Source organism: Vicia villosa, unplaced genomic scaffold (assembly GCF_029867415.1).
Source record: "Vicia villosa cultivar HV-30 ecotype Madison, WI unplaced genomic scaffold, Vvil1.0 ctg.000175F_1_1, whole genome shotgun sequence".
NCBI lineage: Eukaryota > Viridiplantae > Streptophyta > Magnoliopsida > Fabales > Fabaceae > Vicia > Vicia villosa.
The window spans coordinates 109,786-122,259 of NW_026705050.1; the positions used below are offsets into that span (position 1 = coordinate 109,786).

At 32.4% G+C, this 12,474-nt stretch overlaps 1 protein-coding gene across 1 annotated transcript; it reads left to right on the forward strand.

Annotated features, from left to right (window-relative positions):
- The first annotated feature begins 918 nt into the window (after positions 1-918).
- LOC131624955 (WAT1-related protein At1g25270-like) lies at positions 919-11,541 on the forward strand. The gene is made up of 7 exons (XM_058895878.1): positions 919-1,182; positions 1,320-1,382; positions 1,895-2,011; positions 6,769-7,009; positions 7,111-7,272; positions 7,581-7,732; positions 11,198-11,541. The coding sequence occupies exons 1-7, from the start codon at positions 986-988 to the stop codon at positions 11,424-11,426; spliced, it is 1,161 nt and encodes a 386-aa protein (XP_058751861.1). The 5' UTR covers positions 919-985; the 3' UTR covers positions 11,427-11,541.
- The last annotated feature ends 933 nt before the right edge of the window (positions 11,542-12,474 follow it).

Genomic DNA, 12,474 nt, shown 5'->3' on the forward strand with positions numbered 1-12,474 from the left:
TCGAATTAGAGTGTGATTTTCTTCTCCTTTTCCGAGCAAACCCGCAACGGCCCGATATCCACAATTGCCGTCGGTGCCAACATCAATTATGTTATCAATATATTTGTGTATAAAAAGCGGCATCTCATCAATGTAGATCATGAGAGATTTTTTGATCGGAGGTGTGCGAGGCGGCTTCGAAATACGCGCTCCTTTGTTACCACTACACTTGGACTCTGGTGTTGGTGAATCTTGGATCAATGCATCAACATGTTCAAAGTAGGAAGGAGATCGTTTGGTTGATGTATCTTCTTGGGTACTTTTCGGCTTTTTTGGCGCACCTTTGGTTTTAATCGGTTGAGATGGCGGTTTCAAAAAAGGTGTTTTCGGAAGTGCATCTCTGAAACCACTTTTTTTTCATAAAAAGTTGCCTTTGAAAATACATTTCCAAAATAAAGGAACATTTTGAAAATTTCAGCGCGGGTGACAAAAAGACAAGGGGTCTAATAAGAAATTCTCTTAATTTAATTTGTAGAGCTTACAAGATAAGATGATGGACCTTATGTACTTTAGGTCCTACTGTTAATTTAATTTGTAGAAATTTCAGACGGACTTCATGGACTTTAAGCCTTACTATTAATTTAATTTATAGAGCTTACAAGATAAGATGATGGACCTCATTAATTAAAAAGAATGGTTTGATTTTATGGTATGGTTAGGCTGTATGGATTATTTGACCAACCTTAGTTAGAATGATATATTTTTGTCGCTTGCGTGAGAGAATTATATATATATATATATATATATATATATATATATATATATATATATATATATATATATATATATATATATATATATATATATATATATATATATATATATATATATATATATATATATATAACGTTAATATCATTCTTTGCACATATATGGTAATGTCATATATATAACTATTTTTAAAGCAAAGATTGATTAACATATAAGCGTTAATTAATATACAAAAATGTCATCTATTTGCAAGCTGATAAATGGAGTGAAAGCAGCATTTCTAATGGTGATGGTCCAGGTTGCTTATGCTGTCTGTACCATATTGTACAAATTGGTTGAAAAGAATAATGGAATGAGTTTGTGTGTACTTTTGGCTTATCGTTACATCTTTGCATCAATTTTCATGGTTCCTCTTGCTTACTTCGCTGAGAGGTGTGCCACTTTATTTCTATTACTTTGTTTTAAATCTTGAGCACATGTTAAGAAATTAATTAAGTTGTGTTGAAAAACAAGTACTTTAGTGTATGAACTTGTTGTAAATTCATGGATTTGTATGTGTCCTTCCACAGGAAAAACAAGCCGAAGATCACAGCGAAAGTTCTTTTTCAAGCATTTCTTTGTGGATTATTTGGGTAATGTAATCGATTTAATATTTTCGGGCGTGTATTTTTTTAAATCCTATTAAGTTTTCACGAAAGAGAGAGAATAAAAGTTCAAAGATTAATGAGATGCATTGAGATATTGAAATTTCGTAAAATTAAAATTTCGCTCGGTGTGTAAGAGATTCATGGGGTGCATTGAAATATTGTCTTATTTAATACTTTAAAACCTTGCATCTAGTCCTGATTAGAATTGGGTGGTACATATTATAAAAACAGTAGTGCTATTCATACACCAAGAATTTTACACCATATGGTTACACCAAATTAAAAACAGCATGGCCATGTTTTCATATGTTTTCATATGTATTAGAAAAGGTAAAAAATTAATTATTAAATTTAATAAAAAATGAAAACCGTATGTTCATACGGTGTAGTTGTATCATTTTGTGTAAACATATCTTTCCTCTTATAAAAAATGTGATTTTAACATCCAATCATTTTAAAATTAATTTTAACATTTATGTGATTGCAACTTCAATCAGGGCAACCTTGCAACAGAATTTGTACGTTGAAGCCGTAATTTTGTCAGGTGTAACATATGCTACAGTCATGTACAACTTCATTCCTGGTGCTACATTTATCTTGGCCGTATGTTTTGGGTAAGCTTTGTTGTCATATAAATAATATTCATCTTATTTCAAATGTTTTCTTTGGATTAAATTAACACAATTTGTCAGAATAAAAGCTCATGAACTCATAATGTACAAAAAGGAAAAGAAAAAAAAATAGAATATGAAATATAATAGAGAAAAACATAATTCACAATACATAATTCACAAAACTTCTAACACAATTTTGAACTCAAGGAAAGAAATTCACAAAACTTCTAACACAATTTTGAACTCAAGGAAAGAACAACACATAGATCTCATTTCTCAAGTGATCAAAGGGATGTTTAAAGTGGAGCATTGTCATATTGAGATACAAAAATCTAATATATTAAGGCTTGAGGGTGATTGATTAGAAGATATTAGAAAGAAAACTAGGTGATGTTTCTCTTAAAATTTTGGAAACGCGGTGAATTTATTACGGGAAAGTCACCGTAACTTTAGTTATAATTTTGTTGTTAAGGCAAGAAAAATATATAAAAAATAATATATAAATGTATCAAATGGTAAAATAAGTGAAAGAATGAACTAAAGTCATGGTGACTTTGGAGAGGCAAAGTCACTCAAACCAAACCCTAAAATTTTGAACTATGTATTTAGTAGGGGTGGCAAGCAGACTCAAACATACGGGACCCATCCGCACCCGAACCCGAGTTGAATGAATTTGGGTTCGGGTGCCACCCGATATTTTGGGTGCGGGTTTGGGTAGTGTGAAACCTGCATTCGAAACTCGAAATCACACCCGCTTATATATATATATATATATATATATATATATATATATATATATATATATAGTATATTTATATATAAATATATATATATATATATATATATATATATATTATATAATATATATATGTATATAATAATGTATTTTGCTGCGGGTTTAGATTTGGGTGAAAAAACCCGAACTCAACGGGTGTGGGAGTGGGTGTCATTTTACCATCCGAACAACTTTTGGGTTTGGATTTGGGTTCGGCACCCGAAATATCTCAACAAACTATTCGTCATCATGATGTGCCTGATGACGCTGTAAGTAACGATGAAGCTCATGAGAAATATAAGATAACCTCGGGTCTGATGGTCCTTCTTCATAGACAGGAACTGGTACCTCCCTCGGTTGACCACGTCGTGGTGCTATCAAACGAGGATGTCACACCGTATAATACCACGCCAAATAATCACCGTCTATCTCATATGGTATGGTGGCAAACACGCATGGGGTACCATCGGTGGCTCGGATCACCCGCAACACACTCTGCACATATGTAGCCCACTCAACATCCTCATCAAGTGTGTCTACATTAGGAGGAGCAATCGGTATGTACTGTTTGTATCCAAACTGACGCATGCATCTGTCAGGTAAATATAGAACTACGGTATCATACCACTTCAAACCACCCCTGTACAAACAAATATCATCAAACAAACGGTGTTACCTATGATCCTCAAAAGGCCGCCAAATGATATCGCGAGGTGTCAACTGATCTAACACAGCTCGAATGGCATCAACTTTTTGCGTCCCCTGCCTATATTCCCATCTCATCGCCCTAGCCATTGGATTACCGATTCCATAAATCTCAGAGGTACCTCTCTTTCCAACAGTTGAAAAATACTCATGAATCCAACACTGTAACAAAACATTGATATCATAAATTAAATTAAATCATAATCAAGTATGGATCAATCCTAATTTAAATAATTAAGTAACATTATAATTATGTATAACTAAAACATAACTAAAATTTTGTAACTGAAGAAGAGTGGCATAACCGTCAAGCTACTTGCATGAATAGAATGAAGCATCTCCTAAATATCTGTATAGATTGACAAGTGCAGCTGTCCCCAACAATATCTACCGCATCTATCCAAGTCTCTCAATAGTGGTAAATATTTTGCCTCGACAAGAGTAAAAGTCTTGTCGGCAAGAATAGTATAACCTAACAGCAACATGATGTAGGCTCTGGAAGCACCGGTAAAGTTATCAGCAGCTCTTTGTTGCTCAAATACTTGCTTCAACCAATCTAACTTATAATAAGGACCCCTTACGGAAGAAGCCTCCTCAAATGCATCACTCAATGAAACACCAAATAACTCAACAACAAGATGAATAGCATCATAATCAGTGACAACATAATCGGGGTCAACCAACTCACCCTGAATAGGTAAATGAAGAAGACACGAAACATCATCTAGCGTAATGGTCATCTCGCCGAATGACATATGAAATGACGATGTTTCAGGATGCCATCTCTCAACAAAAGCAGATATAAGATGCGTATCTACTCTCGCCAAACTAGTATACGGCAGAGATAACAGGCCAGAGGCAACTAACCAATCATTCATCGTCCTTGGGAGATGATGCGGAATCCATCCTATTAATTTACTGCCATGTTCAGCAACCTTTAAGGTTGTCTTTGGTCGTCTCTCCTGAAAATAATTTGTAATATATGTGTTAAGACATAAGTATATATAACTTAAAATTATTCAACATAAATTTTTAAATTCTTCAACCTAAAACGAGATATTAACGTACCTCGCCGAACCATAAATGGCGGGCAACATGGTCCTGATACCTAGTCAAAAGAGAAGTATCGATCGGACCTCCAGAAAATCCCGGGTGCTGCGGACCAGCCTCCGGTGTAGCTTCCTGATGTCCCTCTCCTCCGGCGCATTCCGTCGATCAAACTTCCTCTTCTACGAACCACTTAAAAAAATTAATAAAAAATAATTAAAATATAAATAAAATATATATTAAAAAAATATTTAAACCTGCCAAAACCGGAACACCAAACATTGAGTTATCCGGCTGTTGTTTGTGAAAACCGGAACTCCAAGCTTTGGGATGTCCAGTTGATATTTTTGAAAATTTTCAAAACCGGAACACCCAGTCTTGTGATGTCCGGTTCGTTACTATCAAAACAAAACAAAAAACCGAAAAACCTACTTGTGCGTTATCCGGTTGCGCAAAACAAAAATATGCGCCTTAGTATAATTTTGTGCAAAATGAGTGAAAAGTGAAAATTTTTAACTTTTTAACTATTTATACAGGGGTAAATTCGTCCGATTAAATATTTTGTTGGAGTATAGGGATAATTGTTGGGGTACATGATATAATTTTCGGATACCGATTATCCGACTCATTGTCATCCCTAGTATTCAGCCTTACATAAGAAAAAAAGAAAAGAAAGAAAAACAAACCGCTTTTTATATTCATTATACTTTCATGTCTTATCATACTACTTTTACTTCTCTATTAGTCATTGTTGATGATATTGTACTAGCTGTGAACTCTTCTCATGAAATTCAGTGTGTTGGAAGATATTTGAATGACCAACTATGCATCAAGCACCCATGTCAACTTGGGTTTTTCTTGGCACTTAAAATTGCAAGATCACACTACTTTTTTTTATCAAATAAAATGTACTCTTAAGTTATTAAAAGGTATTGGTGTCTTGGGTCCCAAGCCTTCATCTATTATCATTGAATCGAGAACAAAATTCTCAGCCACTAATGATATCTCTTTGGAAAACCCCTCTTCTTATATAAGGTTCATATTAGAATATTGTGTACTTGCACTGAGTACAATAGTCAAGACCCTTCTTGCAATACGCAGAGCCAAATGTCAACCACGTAGAGATTGTCTTTTACTCTCCTCCATTGGGACGAATGGCTCGCTCCTTTGATATAAGAGATGTGGGTTTAGGCAATCAAAATTTTGAAATGTGTTTGCTGATTCACTCATGGTCATGACAGATCACAATAAATGATAAAAAAAAGTTTAGATTATAATATAACGGTCCACAATCCCTCAATTAAGAGATGTAAAAGGGTGAAGTGGTTTAAGAAAACATATTGGTACACAATCTCTCATGGATGAAGTTCTTAAGAAAAAATATGATGGTCCATATTGATATACCTTATCAATACCAGACAATATATTTCATATTTAGTGTATACTCACAAATAGTGTATATCCAACCCACTTGTCCCATATTATCAGGATGCAACATGCATGATTTTAAATTGCGATTGTGGTTGTTGTGATTTACATTTTCGTCATTGCGGCGTGATTTTTAATTGGAAGGTGTTTCAAATATACCGTTAAAAAAATTGTTGTTAATATTTTTCATTACATAAGTAAATAGAGTTTTGTGATTCTAAAATTTTGATTTTTGATGAAAATACTTGAAGAAATATGAAGAAAAAAAGTTTGATGTGGTTTCTAATGGCGATCAAACTGGGGATTTTAATTCACACCATAATTACGACCGATGCAATTGTGGAGGCTACCGTGTTATTAATATTATTGCCGCAACTGCGGATGCAAACTGTAATCTATGTATGCTCAAGTATGCCAGCAAAAGGCACCCTTTTCTCTAGAACTGTCTTAAAGGTTCATGGATTTGTTGATTCAAACTAGGATAGATGTCTTGATACCAGGAAATTTGTCGTTGGCTGTTAGGAGGGAGGGAGGGAGGGAGGGAGGGAGAGAGATGATTGATTGATTCATGCATAATCAATGAGAATCATTATTCATTCAATTTTTTCCCTTAGAATGAAAAAGTCAAGTTCATTCAAATCTTCATCTCAACAATTCGCATTATGTTAGCAATTATGGATTTCTTGCATCCATATCAAAACATCGGTGGTTGTTTGGCCAAACTATGGCACAAAAACTTGCATTAGTTGCATCGCACAATGATTAGTTTTTTCTATTATTAATTAATGGTTTTAATTTTCAGATTAGAAAGGTTAAACATTGGAACGTTAACCGGAAAAGCCAAGGTGATTGGCACAATAATGGGAATTAGTGGAGCCATGGTTCTCACATTCTATAAGAGTATTGAAATTCACCTATGGTCTACTAATGTGAATTTGTTGAAACATCATCTACAACCACAAAATGTTTCTTCTAATAATATATGGGGCTCTTCTCTTGCATTGGGAACTTGTTTATCATATTCAATATGGCTGATAATTCAGGTCACTCCTAATTCATGTTATCTAAACATTTGATCTAATTAACTTCATTGACACTTCTAATCATATTTTAAATTTTTTTGATATTGATTTATTTATTATAGGCTAGGATGAGTGAGAAATTTCCTTGGCATTATACAAGTACAGCATTGATGTCCGTAATGGCTTCCATTCAATCAACTATATTTGCTTTATGTATGGAAAGAGGTGATTGGAATCAATGGAAGCTTGGTTGGGATATCAAACTTTTCACTGCACTTTTTGCGGTACCATTACTTTTTTATATTATTATTATTATTATTATGTGCCTTAATTTGAGTATAAGTTTGCATAGTTAACAAGTTTATAGGTAAACATATGATAAATTTTCAATCTATTCATTAAATTGATAGAGATTTCAAAATAATACTTGAAATTGAAATGTTTGTGATTGGATTAGTCTCTTTAGGACAATTTTTTAAACTAATTGTTAAAAGTTATTTTAAATTTTTTTTAATTTTTGAGATCAAATTATCGACCCTACATTTTCAAGAACTAAAATTGTTATTGGCTAATGAATATTTGGTATTTACAGGGTATTGTGGTCTCGGGAATAAATTGGGTTCTGATTTCATGGTGTGTGCGTATAAAAGGTCCACTTTATGCTTCTGTTTTCAACCCCCTCTTTCTTGTTCTAGTGGCCATTGGAGGATCTCTCCTATTAGATGAAAAACTTTACTTGGGAAGGTTCAAACATTTAACTCATCTTATTATTAATTTGTTATGTCTTTTTATTATTATTGATGAAAATGTAATTGATCATCTGTTAGGATTATTGTGTTGTAAGTTAGTTACTTGCAGCGTAGGTTAGTTACTTACAACACAAGTTAATTAGACAATTGTTATATTTTAATGTCAGATAACTTAGTTAGTTAGACATTAAATATTTGAGATAGTCAATTAGTATCAAAGAGTACTAGTTTGAGCAAGCTTTCTTCAATGATGAATGGAATCACAACCTAAAATTAATTCACAACAAACCTACCAGTTTGTAAAGGAGAACTCTATGGTAGATGGTGTATGCAAATGAAAACCATATTCAGGTTTTCAGATGTTCTTGAGATAGTGAATGATGGTGTACCTGGATCGGAAGTCAATCCAACTAACATGTAGAGAGCAACTCATCATGAGTTTAGCAAGAAGGATATGAAATGTCTCTTCTTGATCTATCACTGTGTGGATTTGAACATATTTGAGACGATTATAGAAGAAGAAACAATTAAGGGTGCATATAGGATACACTCAAGAAATTTTATGATGGCGATGAAAAATTAATGAAGGTTAAATTGTAGGCATTGAGAAAGAAATATAAGAATAAGCAAAAACAAATAATAGTGTGTTTGTTGCATATTTCTTATAAAGATTTGTGTTTTGGACTAATCAAATAAAATCGTGTGGTGAAAAGATCACTGAGCTACAAAAGATTAAGAAAGTTTTGAGAGCCTTTACTTCTAAATTGGATCATATTTTTCGTGCCTACTGAAGAGTCCAATAACCTCTCTGAGATGAAACTTGAAGAGTTACAAGCCTTATTAGAAGCTAATGAGATGATATTGAAGAAGAGAAATTCAGAGAAAGCAACATAACAAGCAGTTCAAGCAAAGTTCTTCAAAAAGATGAAGGTTGATGTATCAAAGGTTAGAAAAGCAAAATAAAAGTGGAAAAAGAAGAAATGTAATGATGAAGGATTTGGAAAGAACTCAAAGAAGGGTGAGTCAAGCAAAATTGGCACTTCCAATAACAAGAAGGTCAAGAAGAATGTTAATATGAAAAATGTTAAATTTTATTGCTGTTAAAATTTTGGTCACTATGTAAGAGATTGTTACTTTAACAAATACTTTAGTTCAAGTGATAAAGAAGAAGAACAATTTTTACATGCATGCAACGATAACTCTGATGGAGTTATGCTTCTGCCTAATACATGTTTGGCATAAGAGAATAGCAATGTATGATATCTTGACACAAGTCATGACAACCATATGAGTGGAAATAAGGATTGGTTCATCAGTCTAAATAAATTAGTGAGAAAATTTATTTGATTTGTTGATAATATCAAAGTCACATTTGAGGGAATGGAGAACATTCTTGTGAAGATGAAAGATGGAAAAGAAGAAATAATCAGCGATGTGATATATGTTTCTTTTATAGAAAGAAACCTGACTAGTTGGGTTAGTTGCTTAAGAAAAACTACACCATAAAGTTGGATAATAATTAGTTAAAGGTATTTGATGCAAATGCAAAGCTAATTTTGAAAGCACCTATGTCAAGTAACTAGACTTTCAAAATCATGATCATTATGCTTGACCATCAATGTCTTGCTTCAACAGTTATCAATTACCAAAATTGGATATACCATCAAAGGTATGGCCATTTAAATTTCAAAAGTCGAATCATGATGCATACGAAGGGAATGGTGTATGGTCTTCCTCAAATTAAAGTGCCAAATAAATTGTATAAAAAATGTTGTGTAGCCAAGAAGAGAAGGAATTAGTTCACCAATGACTTGCATATGAAGTTAAAGCAAAATATGGAGATTGTCCATTCATATCTATGTGGACTATTTGAAGTGACATCACTGAGAGGTAATTGCTACTTTTAACCTTCATAAATGAATTCACTAGATATATATGGATTTACTTGATGGAAAGAAAAGGTGAAGTATTCAATAAGTTGAAGAGATTTAAGTTGTTAGTTGATAAAAAAACAAGTAGAATGTAGTATAAGAGATTAAGAAATGACGGTGGGGGTAAATACACTTCTAATGAGTTTGCACAATTTTGTGAGAAAGAATGTGTTAAGAATGAAGGTATAGCCCATTATGCACTTTAGCCATTAATTATATTCATAAAGTGTATGCATCAATTGCAAGGCTTGCAACCATCAGAATAATGGTTGCAATTACATCATACAAAGGATGGAAAATACAACAACTACGTGTAAAGTCTCCCTTTATTAATGTACCACTAGAATAAGTAGTGTCCCTTTCTTAATGAATTTGTCTTAATTCTTGGGAATGAAACTTCTGATTACAAGAAATGAAGTTTTCTAGCATCAAAAGAAATATGCAGAAGACATTGTAAAGAGATTTAAAATAATCAATTGCAATCCTACAAACACGCATATGGGGACATATAAAGAGTTGAGCAAATATACAAATGATGATCTTGTAGATGCAACCTTATACAAGCAAATCTTTAGTTCATTCAAACATTTGTGCAACACAAGGCTAGACATATGTCAGAGTGTTGTCTTGCTAAATAGGTTCATGGAAAAGCCTAAACATGTCACCTACTAGAAGCTAAAAGGGTATTAAGGTACATCAATATTAAAATTGATAATTGTGTACTTATGCCAAACCAGAAGAACACTAGCAATAAAGCAATGGAATATGGTTATGACTCATACCGGGGAGGAGATCAAGATGATGGGAAAAGTATTGCATGATATCTAATCATGATTAGAGAAGATCTAATCTCACGGTGTTCAAGTAAGCATTAAAAGTGGATATATCGTCCTATAAAGTTAAGTATGGAGAAACCTCATATGCAGACTGCTAAGCACTATAAAAACGAAAGGTTAGAGAAAATTTGAAGATCACGCTTCCTATTGATAACATGTATGAAATTTGTTTAGCTAATCATCCCATGAGTCACGGTAGAAGCAAACACATTTACAAAAAATATAAATTCTTGAGAGATTAAGTGAACAAAGATAAGTTGGAGATTGAATATTGCAAGTCAGAATTACAACTTACAAATATACTCATTAAACCTTTGAAGAAAGCAAGGTATGATTGCTTGAGGAGCTTATCTAAATGAGGGGGATAGAAAATATGAATTAGGAGGTGTGATGAAAATGGAATTCATCATTTGTTAGGATTACTTAGGTTAAAAGTTAGTTACTTGCAACATAAGTTAGTTATGAATTTCTTATATTCCGAGTTAGTTAGGCCTTAAAGCTTTGATTAATATATAAGTTGCATAACCTATCCATGTAACTAATTCAATTGATTTCAATAAAAACACAATACTTCTTCAATTCAAAAGGCTTACACTTTTCTCATTCATTAAGTGTTATTGTTTTATTCATTTATCTTCAATATATTTCAACAATTATTACTGTTAACTACGCGAAATTTCTTCTATATTACAGTGTAATAGGATCAGTGATAATCGTAATTGGGCTATACATTGTCTTGTGGGGTAAAAGTAAAGAATTGAAGAAAGTTATTGAGCAAAATCAAGTAAAAGAATCAGTCGAGATTCAACCAATGGAGATAATTACTACAAAGCTTGAAGATGCAAAAAATATTGAGACAGATAACAATGACATTAAGTCAAGTGGCTTCAAGGAAATAACCATTAAAAATTATGAGACTTGATGTTTCTTGATAAAATTGTTTTTTCATACTAAGTCCCTTGTTTGGAATATTCTCTTTTGAACTTTTTATTATTATAGAATTTATGAACTCTTTATTTTTGTCCAATAATATTATTCTAGACCAAAATTCTCTCTTTATTTAAGTTATTTAATTATAAAGTAACCTAAAATGTGTCGATATTGTAGCTCTTTTATAGAAATTATTTCATGCCCAACATACTTGATTCAAAATTTCATGTCAATTTCGAAGTTTTTAATTTATATATGAAATGATGAGTTCACTAAACAAGTAGAAGAAAACTTACAAAAAGTGCACAAAAACAAAATTAATATTTTAAAATTTTTTATTTATGAATTTTGTTTGATTGGCCCGTGAATACCTAATTAACATGAAGAAGAATTAATTCAATAATAATAGAATAAAAATAACAACTATTTTGGTCGAAGGTTATTTTTCGTATGTAATGGTCTCTTATCTTGTTTGGCCCATATATGTAGTTATAAATATATCTGATTGATGTAATATTTAATGTGTTGGAAATATTAGAGTTATATTAAATTATTATTTTGGAGTCAAAATTAAATTAATATTCTTTAATGATGGAAAATAAAAACAGTGGATGGTAAAATTAACATGAGTCGAAAAAATCATGGGATTTATTGACACCATCAAAAGTGACTCTTTATGTTGATTGTCGCCCATAGGGGTGGAAGTAGGCCAGGCCGATAACAGGGGCCTACAGGCTAGCGTATATAGGCTCAGGCCAGGCCATACATAATTTTTAAATAGTAAAGGCCTAGGCTTTTTTATAAGCCTATTTAGTTAAAAAGGCTAGGCCTCAGGCCTTAAAAAAAGCCTTTTAAGCCTATCAGGCCGGCCTATTTAAATAAATATGAATACTTTTTAATTATTATTATATTATGTTTTGTACTTTAAATTAAAATACATTAATGAAACTTGGTTATGTTAAAGAACTTGTGAAAATAAGATGAAAACACATTATGAACATTGTTCTCATAAGTTCTTTTAGTTAATTAGTCTATTTAAG